Below are 24,390 nucleotides of genomic sequence, written 5' to 3'. Positions count from 1 at the left end.
AAAATATATCTAATTAAAAGATATTTTCGGTGAAAATATATCTAAAAATCAATATAAATTAAATTATTTAAAAATTCATCTCTTTGTTTCTTTCCCTCACATTAAGGTACAAAATATAAATTTTACAACAAATTTTATTTATATATATGTATGTATTAAACCGTATGTATTAAACACAATGAATAAGATGGGTCAATGCAACAATGATTATACGGTCCTGTTTCAATCATGGGGAGTTGCGTTGAATCCGGAAAGTAACGGCACGCAGTTTAGTCGAAGCTAGGATACGTATGTAAAATCACATAATAAAATTGCACCAACATCCTGATATAATCGTTGCATTGGCCCATCTTATTCATTGTAATTTCTTTATTTAATTTGCAAGGAATTAAACAGTTTTCAAGTCTCTTCTTTATTAAAATAGACATTAATCTTACCAGTCCATTCATAAATTATAAGAGATCTTATATATACATATATTAATGCTGAATTTCTATTTTAAAAGAAATAAGTTTTCTTTTCCATATAAAAAAAATATAATAAAAGTAAAATATTTAAAAGATTTACTTTTATATTGGTTCTTCCCGATCTCTTTTAATGTAATTTAACTCTCGAAGCTTAGAACGGCGTTGGAATTTCTTTCTATCGCGGTGCAAAGCCATCCCTGTGCAATCTCGCCAGTAACACTCCGGGAAAATTTTCCGTCATAAATATTTCAAACGGCGTCGTTTCGACCCCGGTAAGGCCCGGGCGTCGTTTCGCGGACGGGCGACGACGTTCTTCGACGTGACTTCCGAAATTTCGTCCGGAACGGTGTATTCTCGGCGCCCGCCATCGGGAAACGCGGCCACGCGTGACACGTGTCGCGCGCACGTACGCTCGTCAACTGCCGGATAAAACCATTTGTCAAATTCAGCTCCGCCGTGAACGAGGAAGGCTCGCTCGAATTTCTTTGACGCGTCGCAGAAGGAATAAGCAGCTTGCCCGGACCCGGAAGTGGCGTTCGATGACGCGCGAAATGATAGAAAGCGAAGAATCCTACGTGTAGCTTCTATACATGAACTTAAATAATCTTCTAAATTTAAATGAAATGATCTTTTAGAGGATGTCTCAATTCATTATCTTTTTTTTTCTTATTATCCAAGATACCTGTTACTAGTAATAATTAAAATATTTGCACGTTCTCTCGATATCGTAGCTCCTTTCTATATTTTGCACATGGAATTTTCATTGTATAAAGCCGCTTTGGCCTTTTCCAGGTTAAGCGAGATAGAAAACGGTGCGGCGCCGCCGGCGATTTTCGCAATTAGCGAGTTTAGCGTGTTGTACAAACGCGTTTTCGGTCGTTGCCCCCGTTTTCGGCGCAAATCAAACGGCGTTACCAGACACCCCACGTGTTATCTCAATATTTCCTCGTCGGGCCGGGGCCTATGCAATGCCTATGCCCGGGGATAATGCAAACATTGCCCTGGGAACAATCGCGGGAACATCTGTCCTCCTCGTAGTTTTCCTCGCGAAAAACCCACTTTTTGGGTTTAATTTATGCTAATTCGTGGAGATTAAAGTACGTGCAGCGCGTACTTTAATCTCTTTACTTTCTGCAATACAAAATATCGCAAGCAGCTTTAATAGGATACGCCATCATAAAAGGAAAATAAAAACAAGCTGTATTCATTTTGTTTACTTTGTTTAAAGATGTTAATGATATTACAGTTTTCATGTTAGGTCTTTAAGTTAAGCTTTTATTCTTGTTTTTCCTCCAAAATGTATTTACATGATTCATCAATTTATCTGCAAAATGTTTAACCGTTTTTATTTAATTCACACGTGATGATGAGAATAGTAAAAACCCTGCAAGAGGTGCGAGACAATGAATTCTAATGTAATCACTTTACAAACTTATATTTATTATGATATTAATTACAAATTTGTTTGTAATAAATGGATTGCATATGACAATAATAGGAAGTTCATATTAGTTAGCAAGAATGGAAGAGGTTCTTTCTGAAAGGATATAAAAACAATTTCGCCATTAATTTGAATTAATGCAAGAATTTACGATGCGTTTGTTTTATTATTTTAATTCTGCTGTTACTATGCGAGAAGAATGGTGACACAATGGTCACGATGAATAAGAACAATTGATCGAATATTTATATTGAGTCGCCATCGGAGGATGCTATATCTCGTGATGCATCGCGGGAATTGAGACACGAATCGAGAGGAAAATTCGTGGAAAAATTTTCGAGCTAGAGAAGAGTAAAAACACACACAGAGAGAGAGAGAGAGAGAGAGAGAGAGAGAGAGAGAGAAATAGTTACGAAGAGCTGTAAAATTTTCATTCTGCAATGCGTCTATTGAGAGTGAAAAAAGTGCGCAATTGGTAAAAATGTTTACACACTGTATGAAACAAGATTGCTGTTTTCTAAATAACTGTTAAGAATAAACAAAAAAAAAACGTATTTTTATTCTCATAGCTCTTATATTAGACCTTTTATTTAGCTTTATTTTTTTATAAGATCAAAGAGTTTCATATTATAAAGTAAAATGGAAAAAAGAATATTCATTATTATATTTCACTAATTTATTAATTTTAGATATTTTTGTTCTTCTTACTACTTTGTCTTATATGGTACAAAGTACGTTCTATAGTATTTTGACACTAAGGAAAGATCTTTGTGTTGTTTGAGCATATCTTTTTTTTGCAGACTGTTACTTTACTGCCCCCTAGTCCATTCTCTTTGTCAAACGGGCTTAGAACAAGTTGTTTATGGTGACATAGTCGTGACATATACGGAATGAGGGTTGAATCGAACTTGTTGACTACAAGGCAAGCACTTTCACTTGAAGCTGTACGCGCACGCGCGCGTCATCCTAGTTTTAAACATAATAATTATTTAAACTCGAGAACGCCTTCTACAAGGTTCGATTCTGGTGCCTAATAATATTTCTAGGTGAATTCTGTATCTATTTTTTAATTATATAAACTGCGTGTCGAATTAATGTCGGACTTGCAACGCAATCATAAACTGAAGCAGAATAGTGACATCACAATTAAATTGATCTGCAATTTTAATAAGATACGAATAATCATCTTTAAACACTACAGAACTTATTGTAAAAAATATTACCTCAATCAGGATTTGAACCTGGAGCATCCTAACTTTCCGGGACGAGCGTCTTTATCAATTTAATCACCGAGCGTGTGATAATATTTATGTATTAAAGGAGAATATCGACGATAAACGTGTATAAACAATAATTAATAATAAGTTGAATTAGGCTGTGCGTTGCGTAAGTGAATAACACAATTAAATTTGAAAGCGCTTTCCGGTCGGAACTGGATGCCTAAAAATATTTCTATAAGAATTCTAAGTTCATTTTTCAGCTATTTAAACTACGCGCCAAATTAATAATTAGTTTTACATATGACTAATTTTGAGGGAGTAACACGTAACTTCGTGTGAAAGAGATCGATTTTTTCACGTTCGAGCGATTTTCGTCCAGTGCCTTAGTTTTACAAATGAAAGAGAACCCATGTTTTATTTATATTTATAATATATTTATATTCACTAGTATCATCCTGTAATTTTAAGTTCACGATCATGATTTTTTCATTGCAGATGTCCTGACAGTGGGCCCCGGGCCACCAGGATGCCGACAGACGACGACTATGGCCGAAGAGATCGTCTCCTGTTGCACCAGCACCCGATCGCGCAGTACGGGTCCTCGTCATCCCCGCTTCCCGGATCGAGCGCGCCGAATTCCGGCGGCGTGGGGACCCAGATTGGTTCCAGCAATCCCAGTGATTGCTTTAAGCAGCAAGCACAGCAATCGTCCGACTTGCGTTCGGTCACGAGTACAGCAAGTCAGTCGGGTCAAGAGCGTCACCAGTCGGACCAGCAGACCCAAAGCAGCGAGCATGTCGGGACCCGAATGGTTGATCGGCACGAGAAATCCGCGGAGAAGTCTACGATCGACTTCTCCAAGTGCGGAGAGGGCCGTCCGTCGAATTGCGAGCGCTTTGGGCATTATCAGGCCCAAAGCGGCGAGCATGTGGGGGGGCGAATGGGGATTGAGCGGCATGAGAAGGCCGTGGACAAGTCTTGCATCGATTACTCGAAGTGCGGAGAGGATCGCCAGCCGAGTTGCGAGCGTTTCGGACATTATCAGGCCCAAAGCGGCGAGCACGTGGGGAGTCGGTTGGGGGCCGAGCGGCACGAGAAATCGTCCGACAAGTCATCGGTCGATTTCACCAAGTGCACCGCTGACGGTCGACAGTCGAGTTGCGAGCGTTTCGGGCATTATCAGACTTCGTCGTACGGTCAGTCCTCGTTGCAGGGGCACTACGGCGGCGCGCACGCCGGCGCTGATCGTTTCGCGCGATTCAACGACCTCAGCGCGTTGCACGGCGAGCAACGGGCCCCGAACGATCGTTACTCGGTCTGCAACCCGGAGCTACGCTTCGACACGACCGGCACGAGCGGGTCCGGCGAGTACGCGAACGCGAACGCGCTCGCGGGCTCTTTCGCTTCGGAGACGTTCCCATCGCCGCCGTCGCCAGCACCGGCGAACGACCGCTTCGTCCCACCACCGCCATTGTCGCCCAGTCCGAGCGAGAAGTACGCCTCGAGCCAGAGTCTGGCTGGTTACCCTTCTGCTGATCGCATTTTGCCCCCCAATTCTCCGGGGCCCAAGTACGGCGCCGATGGTGCCGCTGCAGCATCGTCGATGCCCGCCAAGGAGCGCTTTGCCTCCGCCGAACGGCTGCTGGCCAATCAGCAGTCAGCCACAGGCGACGCTAAGGATCAACAACGCTACTCTGGAACACCTGATCGCCTGCTCTCGGGATCCTCTCCGGTCCTGGGCGGACTTCAGGCTGGACTTCAAACGGGGCTCCAGGGCAGCGCGGTCTACGCCAAAGATACCCGCTACGCCGCCATTTCCGCGGACAGGATATTATCCGCCTCGCCGATACACGCTCCGGTGCCTGAAAGATTCGTTGGGAAGTCGGAAAGGTATTTGGGCGAGTCGCCCATTCACGATAGGTATCCACGACAGGATCCACCAGCGACAGCACATCATGAGCGGTATTCGACGATGGCGGCGGCCACCGAGAGGTGAGTTCAAGTCAGCTTAAATCGATTTTGAATAATAACTTCGCCAATTTGTTAATTACCGCAGCATTAAATCGTGTTTTTAAATATTAGATACATTAATTTGGATATTAAGTTTACATATAATGTCGAGCAATTGTTGCATTTGCTGCATAATTCGTAACTTTAAAAATTATGTATTATGCTCTATTTCTACTGCAGCTCCAAAGTACGCTTTACGTATATGTACACTCGATCCCTTCCATTCGGAATTTCTGCAGGTTCCTCTCGAATTCGCCTAATCCTGAGAGCACGCATCAGCGTTATTCATCGTCAGACCGCTCGTCACTTCAAACTTCCTCTAGTAGTACCGAGCAAAATCGACGTCTCTACACCGACAGAGGGGTCGAGACGGTTTGCCAGAAGTATACCGATCGGGCCATCGGCTCGCCAGCGTCCGCCGACTTCGGTCGGTACTCCGGTTTCCCGGAGGTCGGCAGTCAGACGCGATACGTGTCCAGCAACGACCGTTTCAACGACCTCGCTCTACAGCGTTGTAGTCAATCGCGGTCGATCGACAGGTTCTCCAGCGATCGATACTTGGCCGGATCGTCGCCGGCGCACGACGGTAGGCTGTCCAGTGCCGAGACGCCGCGCTACATCGTCTCCTCCACCGAACGTCTGCTGGCGCCGACATCCTCTTCGTCGTCCTCCTCATCAGAGACTGGTAAGCGTGCATCTTGTTTGTTTTTCCTGAGTAAAAGACAAAAAATGTGCTTCGATTTCTTTTTTTTTCACTAACATTCATATGCTTTCATGAGTTATTGATATTATATATACTCACTTAAACATTTAAGTGTTCCAATCTAATAACATGATCGTGTCTTGGCGCTAAAAAGAGTACGCGCGATTCTTGGCGTTGCCAAATGTTTTTATTCAATGTAACATTAAAAAATTATCAAAGTAACTTTGTTGTTACTTTTATATTATTTTCATTGCTTTCTTTATTTGGTTCAGCAGCGCCAAATGTTTTTTACATAAAAAATTGTTTCTTTAAATTAAATTTTTTTTCTCATTTTGTATAGTTACTTCTTTAATTCTTTGTAACAATACTTCAATTGAGTAAGGTAATGCAATTTTGTGATGTAATAATGTTTTAAAGAATTAAATAACTATTACAACATTGGATTGAAATAGGAAGAGTTGAATAGGTATAAAGATTACATATCACTTGGATTGAGTAAGGTAACACATTTGCAAAAAATTAAAGCTACTATTACTTGGAATAGAAAGACCCTTCAATGGAAATACAAAGATACATACCATTTAGGTTGTATTTTTTTTTAATCTTCACTTTTATAAAATTTTTTCATAAGATTAAAATATTTGGCGTCAATTATTGATTTCAAATCTTTTATACAAATAATATATCTTTTTTTTTGTACAAAGAGAGATACGTATCACTTATGCTTTATTTATTTTAATCTTCACTTTTGTAAAGTTTTTTTTTATAGAATTGTAATTCTCTCTCTTGGCGCCAATTATTGATATCAAATCTTTTATTTAAATAATACGTTATTTTCTCGATTATTCTTTGTACACAGATATGTACCACTTCTGTTTTATTTTTTTTAACCTTTACTTTTGTAAAATTTTTTTTATAAGATTGTAATTTGGCATCGGTTATTTATATCAAATTTTTTGGATAAATAATATATTATTTTTTTACATATCACTTACATTTTATTGGATCAAAATTGAAGATAGTACCACTTGGGTTTTATTTATTTTTAAATTCTGAAACTTTCATTCCGCAAAAACTTAATATCATTGTCCAAAAAAATTTTTAATACTAAGACTTTTTATTAGAACTAGCTATATTTAGAATTTTTTACTCAAATTCTTGTTGAACAATTTCTTGAAGTCATTTCAAGAATAATAATCAAAAATTTTTATAAATTAAAAAAATAAAAATACTTGATTATACAAATAACTATACAGTTTCCAATATAATTATAGAATTTCCTTTGTTTCAAATTCTACTAAATTTCGATAGTTCGATAATTTTTTCCCATGCTTCACAGCAAACCTTTATTCTTAGTTTTAATTGTTATCAGTACCAATTTTTGTTTCGAAACTCAGGCTCCAGATATCACTCGCCCTACACAACGACTACCGGCACCCAATCATCGGCCTCCAATGAGCGCTTTGCGTCAATCTCGCCGACGTCCGAAGCGTCGTCGAACGTTCACCGCGGCATTGGTAACGGCGGCTATCAGAACACGAAGAGCACCGTTGACAAGTATCTGGTCTCGAAGTCAGTTCAGAGCAGCTACGATCGCTACTCGGTCGGCAGTCAGAACGACCAGTTCAGCCAAGACCGATACTTCACCTCCGGCGGTAATGGCGACCGATTTCAGACTACTTCCGGAGCTGACCGCTTTCACGCTCCTTCTGATCGCTATTCGCCGGCACGCAGCGTCGCCGATAAATACCTGTCCCTGCCGAAGCCTAAGGACAGGTATACCGGTCGCATAACACCCATCTCTTGCGCCACCGCCGTCGCGACGTCCACCGATCGCACCTACGGCTCGTCCAACGTGAGCTACGTGCCCCCAACTGCGCACACCCCAGTAGAACGATATGTGCCCCAGCCGCCTCCCGAAGTGCTCTATCCAGATAGGTAAGAGTCAACGTGATAAGAAATTATATCTCGCAATACAGGATGAATCAGAGCACTCGTATCATTCTTTTTTTTCTTGGAAATGGATAATGGTTGAAAGTTGGGGAAAAAATTTTCATCCAGAGCTATAGAAATATCTAACGGTCGCATTTTCATTTTCCGAAAAGTAACTATCGGAAGTAAGATAAATCTGAGTCAAATCTGATATTTTAAATAGAAATGTAGGGATCTAGTAGGATATCGTTAGATTTTTAAAAAATAAACAACTTTTGTTTAAACTTTTTTGATATCACTTTGTGATAAAAAATATAAAAATAAGGCAATGTCACAGATTATGGATCATTTTTCCGCGTATCGAAAGTTATTTATTATTTCAACTTAAATTTAAGCTACTGAATACAAATCCAATGTAAAAATTGACAAATTCCAAATAGCGGATTCAATATAGCGGATATAAAAATTTAAAAGATGTTTAAAAATTGTATACGTGTGTGCGTGTGTGTGCGCGCGCACGCGTATGCGTGTGTTACAGGTTTTATTTTTTGTGTAAGCTTTAAATTGAAAATGGATCCTGCAGAATAAATAAAATTAGAAGTTATTTAAATTGCCAATGATTTAATTTACAGCTTTTCCGCAAAAGACCTCACATTTAATAATAAATAACTTATTAACTATAATGGACACAAAAAATTCCTTTTAAGGAATTGAAAGTTTTAATAACATATTTAATTTAGACTGCAAGAATACTTCTTCAGCCCCGTCGTATTTCGAAATTTCGAAGTTAACGTGATAAAATACGTGAAAATAGTCATTTTTTGGAACTTTACCTGCAAATTCAAAACTGTGATGATAGAACAATTCTACAATCGGATTTAGTGTCAAAAAAACTACGGAAAGTGATATATTTTAACTAGTTTTGTTATGGTATTTTTTTTTTGTTGAACTGTGTAATTATCAATGAATGGCAATTGTTTTTAATGCATAACCGTGCAATTTATGTCAAATCATTTCCAACGAAAATTATATATTTTCTAATAAAAACTCTCAAAATCTTGTCTTAATTTCTTATCCAGTAGTCTATTTCCGCACGAGCAGAACTTGAAAGCTTGATTTCTACGATTGTCCAGGTACGTGGATAGGTATGTGCCGCCCGGGGCGCACACGCCGACCGATCGATACGTGCCTACAAGCGATCCAGGTGATCCATACATGCGTCGCGACCTTGGCTTTCATCACCACTACCGGCTACCGCCGCCCGCCGGTTATCCGTACCAGTCGCACTTCCGGTTCCGCGGGTTCGCGTACGCTACGTCCGGTCGGCTGGGCGGGAGTCCTGGGTCCAGCAGCTCCAGCAGCACGACGTCCAATCAGCGCGAGACGTTCGCCACGTCGCCGTTGCTCAGGCCCAAAGTGCGTGCTTCCGCGGTCGAATTTGGCGCGACTACAGGCACTGCCGGCACCGTCGGCACCGTCGGCGCCGCAACGTCCACGACGACCGCCGGTGTCGGTGTCGGTCGTCACGTGTGCGCGAATCCAGCCGCCTGTTGCGGAGACGTGTCCGCCAACGGCAGAGCCTGCTGCCAGATGAGGAGGTCCCTGCCACCTGGCACACTACCGGCGATACCCACACAGACTTCGTCATGGTGAGTACTTACTCTGAGCACCGTAAATTCGTGAGACCGTTCAACATGCAAAAAAATGACTTAGCATTATCAGCTAAATATCAATAGGTAGTTCGAACTTTGCTGTCATTGCTAAAAGTTATCTATTAAAGATAAAATATATTTGTTGCAAGATACAATTTTATTAGCTAAAATAAAAGCGCATACTTTAACAGGAGTAGCTTATAAGAAAGTGACATACAAAAAGAATGATTTTGCCGAAAAACTTAAAAGTTTTGCTGGATATTCCTCAATAGAATTAGCTAAACGTTATTTGATTTTAGCAGCAAATATTTTTTGCTGTAGCGTCTAAATTTTAACAAATAATAAATTTAGCTTTGGCAGTAACGATATTAGCTGTCCCTATTTTAAAGACACACATTAGCTGCCACGGGTATATTTTAGCTGCGTTGGCCAATCCTTTCTCTGCGTGAACGAGATTCGAGAACGTACGAGGTCGTTGAATCTAAGTTTTATGGGAGATCTATATATAGGATTATATACATAGTTATGTAAATAGCATTGAGAATGTAGCTCTATACGTGCGCGAATGATTCCTGATAAGAAGTTTAATTACAGAATATAGAATGTGTGCGTTGTACATAAAATATCATATAGCTTCATATACTTAGAAAGCAAAATATTTGTCCTGCGACAGTAAGAAGAGACCTGTTTCGCCTCTAATGACAGCCGCGCGTTGATAAAATGACGTAGTAATTTCCGAAGCAATGTAAACTCTAATTTCTTCTCTTTTTTTTTGTTCCTGAAAAGCTCATGATATATCAAATCTCAAATAAGCGAGGGAGATTTCCTGCCGCCGATTAGCCGCAAATTTCAATGTAAATCGCGCGTATAATCGTCGGCAAAGGAAAGGATAAAAGAAATATTGATTACGGCGAGCTTAAGAACAGGCGAAAGCTGTAGCGTGTGTTGAGAGCTTGCGCGTGTATAACCCGGGGATTATGGGGGAAGCGCGCAGCGCTGCGGCGTTGAGGGGGGGAAGGGAGGGGTAAAATGGGATAGCTTCCGCAATGCACATGCTCGAGTAATAATGCGCCTGTATAATAAAGCTCACGAATTAGAATGGAAGAGGTCCCTAATTGAGGGATAAATGTTATTTATGGGGCCGATGGGGAGCCCGAGAGATTTTGGTTTAACACGGCGCTTTCTTCACCCCTCGTCGTTCTTCCGGATTTGACTGAAAACGGTTCTAATTCCTCCTTTCCCCTCCTCCCCCCTCCCCTCCTTCATGTTTCTCTTCTTTTCTCTCTCGAAATGTGTTATATTATCGAGGACGTTTTTTACTGGATTAATTGAAATAAAATAGTACGCATTAGCAGTTTGTAAGAACGCGCGGTAGGTACATTATTTTGTCTCACGTAGCAGAGATCGATCGGCGTAACAGCCGGCTTATCACTGCCAAAAGAGTTTTGGCGCATAACGTTCTCCATCATTGAGGATGCTTGAATGATCGTTGAAACGAGTTCGGTATGGAAGATAAAACGGACCCCGGTGATACTCCATTAACCTGATTGCCGCGACGAAAGTGTTGCATGACCTTTTCGAGATCTCTTGTCTTTTGCGCCGCGCCAAATGCAGATCTCGTGTCCTGAATCTCGATTTACGCTAAAAATTGCTGGTCTCTTTGAATCATAGCGGCCGTCCTGCGTCGGAAATAAAATCGCGGAATTGATAATCAATAATGGAATCGCCAGACGTAGAAACAAAGACCAGTGCAGGATATTTTTCGAGCACGTTTGAGTAAACCGACGCTGTGCTCGACAATAGAAAGATTCACAGAGTTTCTTGAAGTATTTGTTAAAAGTAAAATTCTCTACATTCTACAGTTGTGACAAATATGAAGAACATTAAAAAAAATCTCTGTTATAGAGCCTGGAATATTGCGATGTTTTAGATATTCCAGGCTCTATGAGCTATTGCGCGTTGGTTTACGTCGTTCAATTATGGATAAAATTAGCGGAACTCATAATGGGATCTACTTTAGAAGGCGGTAGGATCTGTTTTTTTAATCTTACAGCTTTTTCTTAAGTAAGATTATAATTCATTGTCTCAAAATATGACAGTTTCAGAGCCACGTCACTATAATGGCTTTCCGTCCTATGATAATGCCACTATTTAAAAATTTACAAATTTTTTAACGATTTGCTTACAAGAAGTTTTTAGGTTCGCTGAATTCAAATTTGATATGAAAAATTCAAAATGGCAGATCCAATATGGCGACATGACAAGGAAAAATAAATGAGAATTCGAAATAATAACAAAGAAATGAAATTAGCCCAATTTGCAACTAATGTAATGTATGTGTAATGTGTGTATAAAATTTTGAGAAATGTATAAAACAAAACGGTAAATCGAATAAGATGTGTACACTGCAATAGGAAAACGGTAAAATGCGAATGAGACTTATAAGTATATATAAATAAGGCGTAAGTTTTTATTTGCAAGTATATGTAATCACTGGTAACTATCTAACGGTTAATTCTAGTATTAGAAGTCCGACAGAATAGAGCCATTATATAGTGGCTTTTCTGTAAAGATTATAAGAAACAAAGAAAATGTAAAATTAATAATTCGGGTTTTTAAACAACTTATTATCCGCAACTAACATGACAATATTAATTAAAATTCGTAAAATTTTCGTGGAATTAATTAACAAGCGACGATCCCCTAACAGTTTTCGCAAAGTCGATCTTCATGGAGTTGGTCCACTTCTGCTTCTTCATTCAAATTTCATCCAAATTAATCCAGACTGGCTGCAGTACGATCTGCTCCGCGATGGCGAGGGCTGACGGACCGGCGGACGGGAGGGGGATAAATGAGCGGGGGAGAAACGGGGGGGGGGGCAGACGAATGACCCGGAAGTCGTAAGGGGTAGCATCCGGGCATTGTCTTGCACCGGTAACGACGATGTTCCACGAGCTGCTGGCAACTTCGGTAATTATGTCGTGCTCGTGAGTTTAACTGGCCCCGTCGCACGAAATTGCAATCTGACACCGGCCGTCGCCATGTCAGTTTCAATTAAGGATTTTATCCTCGCCCGCCTATAATTTCTGCGCTACCCTCTTGCTTTCCTGACCCTTAACAATTGCGGCGACAAAATTTCTCTAACGCGATCTCGCCCTTAATGCTGCACCGGAACATACTATTGCAATATTGAGCCGAATGTTGGGTTAAAGAATATTTCGGAAAATCATGAATTGAATCCTCTTCTGATCTAAAAATAATCACTGTGTTACAGCATATTCTATTTTTTGAAAATAATACGTTAAATTTTATATCAAAGAGATTGAAAATGTTGAAGCAAAATAAAAGAAAGGTAAATGTTTACCTTTACACAGTCAGCCCCAAATGACCTCCGACTGACCTTGATCTTGACCTAAGAAGTAATAATATTTTTTCTTATAATCTTATCTTTCAAAATTGACCCAATGAATATTACATTTTTCAAAAGTTCTAATTTTATGCGATTAAAATGAGATATAATATAAAATTAGATTATAATATAAAATTAGATTATAATAATAAAATAGTATTACAATGTTAATTAAATTATAATGATAAGTAAAATAGAAATGGTATGATTTTATTATTAATAGTGTAACTAAAATAGTATAACTAAATGTTGTAATAGTTAAAATATTGTTGTAACAACAAATTATAATAATAAAATTAGAACAGTACAATTATTATTAATGATAATTAAAATGTATAATTCAAATTATTATAATGGTAAAGTACTATTATAATGATAAATCAGAGTGGTAAAATTAGTAATAATTAGTAATTATACTATAAAATAATATAATTAAATTAATAATGGTAGACACATTTATTTCTTCTGTAAAAAGAAAATTATATGTACCTACATATTTAATTATCTATAGGTAAGCGTATTCAGAAATATTACATCTTTTTTCGAAATGATAAATATATTCATTAAATATTCTTTGATTTGTGTAGCGAATTGAAGCTAAAAAGATCGAATTATTCTTAATCTAGCTGATAGCTCTAATAATATAGTTCTTGTGTTACTTTTATTTCGAATCGAGGTAAATTTGTGAGTATTCAGAAACAAAAGTGCCATCGGCACGCTTGCCGGCGAGGTGTGAGAAGTGTGAGAACAAATCTATCTCGCAATGACCTTCGCAACTATGAGCAAACGTCCTTTTGAGGTTTCCTGCCTATTATCTATTCCATAAACGCGTTTTGACACGTTCGGGATGCAGAGGTAGTCACTTCCGGTTACATGAATCCGATCACGTTTGTATTGTCTAACAATAAGGTGACTTCAATGACAACCCAGTTCAGACTATATTATAGCATATCGACATGATCGATATAATGGTGTGCATTGTTTAATTACCAAATAAATATTACATATACTATAAATATAAATATTATATATAATAACATTACAACATGTAATGTTTTGTTATTTAAAAGTAAGCAATTCGAAAAGTAAGATAAATAACCTTTACAAAATAAATCCAGGAGAAGAAAACATTCTTGAGGATCTTTTATTATCTCTTAGGCTTCTTTCTTTAGAGTTCGCCCCATGTTTCCTTCGAACGAGCTTTACAAGCGGGAGTTGAAAATTAACCCTTCACTTTTTGTAAACTCGAGACAATTTGTTGTGTTCTTTGACAGCGACTATATTAAAATCGGAAATTCCGGTCCTAAATGGAAGTTTGGCGATTTGAGCATCTTAAGTATAAATAAATCAGAGAGGGAGGCGATAGAGCTCACAATTAAATTTATACAAATATACATACATATATGTATGTATATATTTACATATATCTTTAATATAACATATGTAAATATGTTCAAAGATCATAGAAATATAATCAAAGAAATAAATATTATTTTTTTTCTACGCGAAAAAAAATTATTTGAATGTTTTCACATCTCTCAAAAAAATTTATAAATTATATTTAAAAAACACAGTTACAATATTTTTTTTATTATATGTATAAGTTTATAAATATATATATAGGATATATACGCCGCATCTATTAAAAACTTAATTTATCAGATATTATCTATTAAGTTTAAGTTAAATGAATGTGTATATATGTATATACACAAGATGTCTCAAATTTAAATGTCAAAATTTCGGTAACATGTAGGGGATCGATAAACTAATTGTAAGAAAAAATGTTCTTTAGAGAAAAAAGTCCTTTTTGAAGAAATCGCGAAAAGAGACAAAATGTAGTTTTCAGTTTTATCATTTACTATTTACTTGCTTATTTATTCATTCACACTTATTTATTCACGCTGTCACTTGCTTAATGTAGATATTGTTTAAAATGTCCTTTTGCAGCAATGACTTGAAAGATTAAATGCAGTTAATATACACATTCTTTGAAGAACGACTTTTCTAATTATTTAGAAGACAGACTACCTGGAACATATTGAAATGTGGTTTCAGTTGGATGGGCATCCAGCTTATTATGGTAGAGCTATGTCGAGCTTGGCTAGACAGAAATTATCCACGATGATGGATTGGACGTAGAGGAGTAATATCTTGGGCACCCCGATCACCTGATTTGACACTATTGGACTTCTTTGTATATTTACATTAAGCAAGTGACAACGTAAATGAATAAGTAATAAATAAATACAAAAATAAAAATTACGTTTTGTTTTTCTTTTTTGCGATTTTCTTCGAAACGAAACAAAAACGAGCAAGTTCTCTAAAGAACTTTTTTTCTTAGTTTATCGATCTTCTATACGCTTCCAAAGTTTTGATTTAAATTCAGGACACTCGTCCCGAAATTTTCTCAGACAGATTTTATGAAAGCATTAAGATAATATGTATGTGTCGCGTGGAAAGAGAATAATATTTATATCCTTGATCATACATCTCTGAACGTGACACATACAGCGCCAACAGTATATAGAGTGATAAACAAAATCTACGCTGGTTCTATCCCCGACTCGCCACAGGTTGCATAATAATGCGTTAGATAATGCAATAGTAGCCCGCTGGTTTGGAGGCTTTTAGCGGAATCTACGCAAACCACGGAATCCTATTAGATCCCATCATCATCCATATCCTCTTAAAATAACGTTGCTTATGCATTACTGCACGCGTGCAAAATCGATTATTGCAAAAATAATATGAGCAAGGAGTAGATTCTAATTAAGAGGGCCGAAGAACATACTCGAAATTTATCGTAGAAATTATTATTGTAAATATTTAATTAATATACGCAAATATTCATTATCTTAAAGATATTTATTAAAAAATGAGGCGTGCCGCAGCAAAACATTATTGTGTACATACTATATAATATATTAAGAAATATTAATTCAATATTTCATATAAAAGATGTGATACTTGTGAAAATAATAATAATAATAATAATAATATATATATATATAATAATAAATTATCAAATAATTAATTTAACATCAACATTCTTTGTTAATGTCTCTACTATTACAATTGCTAGTTTTAATTTGCAACTGTAATAAGCGGAATGTCACAAAACAATATGCGTATTTGTGAATTGGCTTATTTTTTTTCCGAAGAAAATTTGTGTCGCTTTTAATTTTTGTAGTAATCAATTTGATAAAGCTTAAAGCGTTGAAATTTATGTTGAATCAGCTATGTGTATTTTCTCGGCTTTCCGCGCTAATTTTTGCGTTATAAGTGTCCCAGTTAACGGAAACATGTGAAAAATAATTTTACAGAATGTTGGCATGCGTCGAGAAACGTTCTAATTCGCTGGGCAGGTGAAAGTAAACCTTCAGCTCGCACGACAATGATATTCTTCCTTAGCTGTATGTATACACTGTACACTGTACACCTGAATACAGACACTATAGCGTGTCATTTGCCACGAAACGAGTTGCGTAAGAATCTCCATTAGCCTTCACATTTATCCTGTACTCCATCCTTGTCTCTCCTTTTCTCTCATTTTTTTTACATCGTCCCTGTTCTGTTATTCCCTTTCTTTCTCTATCCTACTTCATTCCTTTCTCGTTCTCTCCTTTTCTTTTCGCGTCTCACGTTCTCCTTCTTCTCTCTTCTCCGCTTCTTTTCTTTTGTTTCGCTGCAGCTTTGTGCGCGCTCGTGCCTTTCTTGCTATTCGTTCCCTTTCTCTTCTCCATGCTCTTTCTACGTTTTCCATCTTCCAAATCTATTTATAAGTATTCGTTCACTGAGTCTCTTTGTTGGGAAGTCTCTCCTTCAATTTGTTGCACTCTCATCGCACTGTCGCTGAAACTTCTCAAGCTTATTTGACAGGATTAATTTTGTCATAAATCTATATCGTGTTTATTGCTGAAAATCTTCATAAACAAAAGTCTTTACATTATTCTTGTTACATATCAATCGAATATAACATTACTCATATCCCGATAAAATTTTTTTTATACAAAAATATGTATAAATAAATAAATATATAATTATATATAAAATATATTTATATACATTGTTTTCTTCTTTTATAATCTCTGTCCATACACATAGAAAAAAATAAGAGAAATAATTAAAAAATATTTACCAAAATAATTTCTACATTGTTTGTCTTTTACAAAAAGTAAAATTACAACTAATTATATACAATAAATTACAAAAAGTATGATATACATATATAATTACATAAAAAAATTATTTATGTACAATATGCTACACATATATAATTATTAATTATATAAAAAAACTTTTCTATACAATTATTACATTTATATATAATTATATGTATAAGCTCATTTTTTCAAACTTCACTTTTTATAAAAAAAAACAATGCAAAAGTTATCCTTTTAATAATTTATTTTTTACTATTTTTCTTGTTTATAAGAAAAAAAGATTGATAATAGAAAAAAAACTTATATTTTATATATAATTATATATATTTATGTTTTTATATAAAAAAATTTTTTATCTGAATTATATTATTATACAATCGTACAAGAACTCAAAAAAGAAAAACATAAATTTTAAGTTTTTAAACGATTATATAAAGTATCAGTATCACAATACGCATTATGATACGTAGAGATCGTTTAGATTGCGAACTGCGAGTTGTTGATCTGCTGATCTGATTCACTGGTCAACGATTCGCAGTTTGCAATCTGACTCTATAATCCGCGTTCTACAATGCGTATAGTGTGACACTTTCGAACCCGTGTGACACTGCGAATCGGAGATCAAGGATTGCAAATTAGAATTCAACCAATCGGAACGAAACGGATTAAAATTAAAATTATCTTGACTAATCGAATGCTATACTTCAATTCGCAATACTCAATTTCCAATGCGTGACACGGGCTTAAGGACGTTTGTCAAGGGGCTTAAGAACATTTCGTCCGATAAATGTCTTAATATAAATTCTACTTAAATTCTCAAACTCTCGACAATGCCAAAATATACCTCTCGGGGATGTCATCTGTCATTATAATCTACCCCTTCTATTATTCCAAAGATTGACAGAACGTCCTCTCGATCTCCAGCTCTGTCGCAACGGCTTGTAGTAGACAGCGCGAATCGCGATTCCGCTCAAACCGTTCGGTATCCGGCAATCCGGCTCCCACTCCCATTTCTAGCGGGACTTGTTGACGCCCAACAGCTGACGGCCACCGCCACGTGCAACACGACGCGACGCGATGCGACGCATGCGTCCGTCCGATCAGTACGCGGCGCGTCTCTGCTGGCGGAGCACCCGTTATAGCGCGTCGTAAGAAATTGGCTTGGGTTTTTTTTCCCGTTGTCCTATATTCGTGCTTCGTTTTGGTGACTAATGGTGAAAAACACAGTGAACGATAAAACGCTGGAGGTATTACAATAATTCGCGCGTGTAACTCGCAGATTTACGCGGAAACAGTGCCAAAAGTATATATAAGAAAGGCACGCTTTTTTTTTTATTAATGTATAACAATTATTTAATCGAAAAATTCAGCTATATTGAGATGATATTGAAATGTAAATTATATACATTTTTCTGTTTATTTAAACGGCAAGATAGTATTTTGATTTATTAAATGAAATATTCTGCACGTAATAAACGTTTTCTTGTGTATCTCCGTAGCTTCTTGGAATATTATTAATGTATTGGTAGTGAGTGATGTGAAGGTGTAATTAGTAGTGCATGCAGCTAGACGTGTTACTTTGCGAATGCAAAGTTGAAATAGCGTGCAAGATAAATTCCGGCGTGATTTAAATCAATATTAAATTGAAGCGATGTCCCTTATCAGTAGTATGATATGATATCTTCGACAGTCGTTTAATATGATAAAGTTATATTTAAACGTGACGACGATTTTTTTTCACGTGCGCGCAATAACATGAATTCCAAATTACGTGATTCTACGTGAAACCATGCGGAGATACTTATAAAAACTAATCATGCATTTTAGTATTCTAAAATAGAACCATCTTTCTATTTACAGAAAATTTATATTTATAAATTTATTATTTTTTATTATTATGAGTACTTATAACTTTGCTTTAAAAGAAAAAATATTTTCTCAATCTATTTTATTTATATAAATAATTAGGATTGTTTCTAAAGAAAGGCTGATGAGATAAAATAATCAAATTTTGGACCGAGCGATGGAATGATCAATGGAGATTTTTAACGTATGTTTTTTCTTATAGTTTTTGATATGATCTGAATCATTTGCAAACGTTATTTTCTGTCGAAATCTGAACAAAACTCAAGAATGTATAGCACTTATATCTTCTTTTTTTCTTTCTATTCTTTCTATCTGTATTTTTTACTTTACTCCATTTTTCTACTCTTATTTAACCTCGAATTAAATCATGTTACACAAAATTTATAAAATATTTTTCATACATTCTTATTAAGAAAGATTTTTCTGATCTTTTAGCTATCATTGGTTAATCGTGCAACTGTAAAATAGGAAATCGATGCTTGTTATTCGCATGTTATCATTTTGTGGTATTTTTTTAGATTTATTTCCGCGCGCGCGAAATCTGATAACCGTCACGTTTACGTTCCTGAATCATGCATAAGCACGGAATAGTTTGGGACATATTGGGTGACGTTAGATTGGACATTGGGCGACAATGAGTAAGATTAGGTGATGTCAGAATGGATGATGTTAGGTTAAGTAAAATCAGAGAGGTGGGATAGAAGGTGATAAAAAGAGATAAAAAAAGATAAGAAAGAGATAACGTTATGTATTCCTGAGTTTTTGTTTAGATTTTGACGAAACTGTGCTACTTTGATTGCAATTTTCTCGTATCAGTTTGAAAATAACATTTGTAAATAAATTCAGCACATACCTCAAGAACTATAAGAAAACATACATCAAAAAGGTTCCATCGCTTAGGCCAAAATTTGGTTTTATCCATCCTTTGATTTTTACAATATCCAACGATATGAACTACAAGATTGACATATAAAAAGAATACATAAGATCAAAACGTTAAGAAATTAAATTGTACGTGAAGTATTATTTAATTAATTGTGTAATTTATGAATAAACGTATAATTATAAATTATGATAAATTTAATGATTTTTATTCTGAAGAGTGTAAATAAATGAATTATAAATTCGCATTTATAAAATGTAGTTAAAAAATTCGTGCCATATGACGTGTACTTGTGATGTATTTGTGCATTATGTATGTTTTTTTCCACATCAGTGTGCTTTTTTAATATTACGCACAAATGTAGTTGAATAAACTCGCGGTAATTACAATGAAATCTGACATTGAAATACATCGCGTCAGTGCATCTACCAGTCCACGCTTGTAATTAGAGACAGTGCATTGTAATTTGCTGACGTCAGTTTTACCGTCGTCATGTAAGTACTGTAAAAACAATGTAAAATGCTGTAATGTACACGCACTATACTTACATAACAATTAATTTATATTTTTAAATATAGGTATGGTATCTAATTTTATAAAAACATTACATCTATTATAATTCCGAAAAAATAAATTTTTAAAAAAAGGTTCAGACAAAAGTTATAGGGGGGAAATATGAAGCAAGTAACATATTATTTAAACTATATATTTTTTAAGCATCTATCAATGTAATTAATGCTTTTTTTAAATAGAATTATGTACATATTTTTTATTTACTTAATATAATTTCTCAAGCTATTTTTTACGTAATGTTAAAAAAATTAAGATAAAGTTGTCAAAACGTCAGTAGTTTACGAGACAAAAATATTTTATATTTTATGTTGAAATATGTCAAAAATATTTAATAAGAAAATTTCGTGTTTTATGTTAAAATATGTCAGAATAAAATATGACATATTTTATAAAATATTCACTACTTGCGATGATCTGACTTAACAGTTTTATATACAAAATGATTGGATGATTACAATAATTGACATAAAAGAGCACATAATAGCAATTAAGAAGAAGTTTATAATTTGCAATTTGTAATTGCGTTTTTTAAAGCAATTATGTGCTTTTTCATATAAATTATTTTATCATATTATTTCGTGCGTAAAAATATTAATGAAATTAAGAAACTTGGAATCAGTTTTGTGAGATATTTAATATTTTATGTTAAAATACGTTAGAATGTGAAATGTTAAATTGATTTTGTGGTAATCTTAATACTTTGTCATTTTTAGATACAGAATGACTAGAGGAATCGCATTACGTAAAAAAATCACATAATTTATTTAAAAGAATGCTGATAATGTTGATATTTCTAGAAACGCACCGCATAAAAATGTATATTTTCCCTTTAAATGTATGAAAGTTTTGTCTGAAAAACTTTCTTAAATTTATTTTTTTGAAATTATTTAGATATGACTTTTAAAGTGAGATACCTTTCTTGTGTATACATATATATATTTAACATATATTAATTAAACACAAATGTTTTATTATAATAATTTTTATTATTATATATGGATACACAACACATTATTGTTAAGCGATATTAAGAAAAAAATGTAAAAAATATTTTGTTTTATCGTAAGTTTCAGTTTGCACACTTTTAGATTCTAATCTTTTTCTATAATTTATTTTTAATTTTTTTTGCAATATTCTCGATTTTATAATCTATTTTCACTCTGTTTTCTAAAGAACTGCTTATTTAACCGATTAATAGATATACATGTAATACATATTGAATTTTTGATATAATAAATAAAGCACTGCGCGAAATATGAACTGCAAATAAGTAAGAATATAATATCAGGAAATGGAAAGTTACTTTTTAAAAGTAACTAGTTATCGTTACTCGTTACCGAATTTACTAGTTATTGATTTTTAAAATAACTCGTTATTGTTACTGTTCCTTAAAAAATAACGATTCGTTACTTTTTTTATTTTTTTAATGCTAAAACAAGATTAGTTTAAATAATTTAAAATACAATTTTTTGTTTTAATATTAATAAAAGCAATACAACAATTACACTAAACCGATATATAAAAATACAACTAAAAAAGGAAATGTTTTTGATATGAGCTAGAGCTCCAGCTTCGTGCTTACTATTTCAAAGTGAATTTATATATTATACATGTTCATTTCTACAAATTACACGCCAATTAAATTTTTGATCTTGAAACGCAATTTAGCTGATATTTTTCACAATAAATTTTTCAAAGTATTTTAAAATGTTTAAAACGTAAATATCTTATTAAATTACTTATTAATTTAATTTGTGATATTGATTGACTTATGGCATTCTTAAGATGTCTGTGATAAATTAATCACAGAGGTATATTAATATTTTAAGACATTATTTAAAACAGTCTTAAAATAATAGAATAAACAATGTGAATATATGTGAATACTAGCTAAAGACTGAAGAATGAATACACATATGACAATTTTGTCATAAATACAAAAAGTTTAAAATACAAAAAATAACGATAAAAATAACTGTATAATTTGTTACCGTTACAGAAAAAATGTAACTACGTTACCGTTATAGTTACCGAAAAAATAGAATAACGCCAATCTGATACAAAAAGAGTAACTGCAACGATAACGGCGTTACAAGTAACGAGTTATTTCCAATCCCTGTACAATATATATACATATACATATACATATAAAATTCTATCGCCGGAAGTTATTGGCCGAAGAAACATAGCCCCGCTTCTGCGCAAATGAAATTTATTTGTCTGCGTACTTTGTAAATCCCGGTTTATTCCAGACGGTCGCCATTACTCCTATTATTAACAGAATTATAGACATAATATAAATAGTCGGAGCGAGTTCCATGCCAACACAATGCTTCAGCAAGGAAAAGTGCAAGCTGAAACCAAGAGAAAATCTTGTAGGTCATTGTCCAAATCTTGGGCATCTCTTCTGTCTCCTCCATTTCTCACTTTCTTTTGTAGCGAGAGATTGGTATATGAACCCCTCTAAGTATTTTCTTTTCGTCCCAAATATTGTTCAGTCGTCGCGTCTCACGCTCGGGGTCGCTTCTATTTATACTATGTTTAATATTATATATCTTATTTCTTATATTATGTGTTACGATCGGAACGGCGGGCCATATTGTTTCCGAGAAAACAATATGGCTCCTTTAAGCGCTCGTTTTCATATAGTCTCGACGCTTATTGATTTTTGCGTCGAAACGCATGCGAAGGTCGGGATGGACGGGGAAGGCGAGGGATAAAGATTGGTGGCACTAATTGAATTAAAATTTTATAGAGAGAGAGAGAAAGAGAAAGAGAGAGCGAGAAAGAGGGGGGAGGGGGAATAGGTGCATCGTTCCGTGATGGTTCTTTCAGGACGCAACATTAAGCCTGCGTTTTCGAATCGCGGTATAATGACTCTTGTAAACACCATGAAACTACGGCGAGTGATGGAAAGAATGATTGATACCTAGATCGAATTTCCCAAGTGAAGTCTCTCGGCGCGAAATAAACGGCGGTATAAATAACATGTGTCAGGAATTAAATGCGATTAAACTCACGAAGAATTAAATAGAACGATTAACACGTTCTCGTAAAATGACCTAATTGGAACGAATAATTCTCACGAATACGTTCGATGAATAATTCAAACAGTCCTTACGTAACATTGAAAGTTATCGGATAAAAAAAATTAATAGCACGGGAATAAATCAACGAATAAATTGCGGAAGATTCGCATAAAGTGCCTCGGGTATAAAAAGGATCCGATGGAAAATTATCATAAAACCGGCGCGGAATTCGCAAAAGGTCCCTTTAAAATCTGGCGTTAATTAGCAAAAAATTTGTACAAGCTTGATAGGTAATTTGATGCAAAGATTTGCATGCAATTGACGATTGAGCCGTCGTGGAATTTGCATGAAATCGAAATATAATTTGCAAAAACTCGTATGCGCGAACCCAAGCGAAGGGTCCGAGGCAAAAACAGCACAAAACTGCAAAGATCGAAGCATCCACGAACATATTCACAGTAGATATAATTTCGATGGATCTCTTCTAATTTTCTGAAAGAAAAAGAAATTGACGGAAGAGAGTGGAATATAATGCGAACATTCGGAAAATCGGTGCGAATCGCGAGCCGAGTGGGTCGCGATGGAGAGGACCAGAAGTCGAAGAGCGGAATGGGTAGGTGATTTCCGTGAGAAACTCGGAGAGTGTCCGGTGGCTAATTATCGAATGCCATTCGTGCAAAACTATGCGAGCAACGCATGGTATTCTACGGAATACGACCGCAAGTCCCGCCGCGGAAATCGCGTTCTCGCGTGATTGCGGTCCGGATCGGAGATTGCGATCGATCGATTCGATTCTCCGCGAGTCGAGTCGAAGTCGAGTTGTCTTGTCAACATACATGGGAGAAATTCATTTTTATTAATTAACTTTATTCTTCTTCTTTTCTCTCCCTTCTTTACCCCTTTTTCTCTTTTTTCTCTTCTCTCTCTCTCTTTCTCTCTCTTTATTCTTTCTCTCTTTTCTTCTTTTCTTTCTTTCTATTTATATATCTAACTAATATGATTCTAATATAAAAAAAATTATATTTTTATTACTGTAATT

General features: G+C 35.5%; 1 protein-coding gene across 1 annotated transcript in view; it reads left to right on the top strand.

Annotated features, from left to right (window-relative positions):
- The window catches only part of LOC105456668 (inactive rhomboid protein 1), a 79,046-nt gene that overhangs the window by 517 nt on the left and 54,139 nt on the right, over positions 1–24,390 (top strand). The window contains exons 2-6 of the mRNA XM_011700877.1: positions 3,624–5,120; positions 5,378–5,823; positions 7,239–7,779; positions 8,907–9,235; positions 9,317–9,422. Of these exons, the coding sequence (XP_011699179.1) occupies positions 3,624–5,120; positions 5,378–5,823; positions 7,239–7,779; positions 8,907–9,235; positions 9,317–9,422 (2,919 nt within the window). The remainder of the gene's footprint in view (positions 1–3,623; positions 5,121–5,377; positions 5,824–7,238; positions 7,780–8,906; positions 9,236–9,316; positions 9,423–24,390) is intronic.

Source organism: Wasmannia auropunctata, unplaced genomic scaffold (genome assembly GCF_000956235.1).
Source record: "Wasmannia auropunctata unplaced genomic scaffold, wasmannia.A_1.0 LD335594.1, whole genome shotgun sequence".
Lineage (NCBI taxonomy): Eukaryota > Metazoa > Arthropoda > Insecta > Hymenoptera > Formicidae > Wasmannia > Wasmannia auropunctata.
Note: the sequence above shows the minus strand (reverse complement) of the source record. Positions and strands in the feature narration are given on the sequence as shown.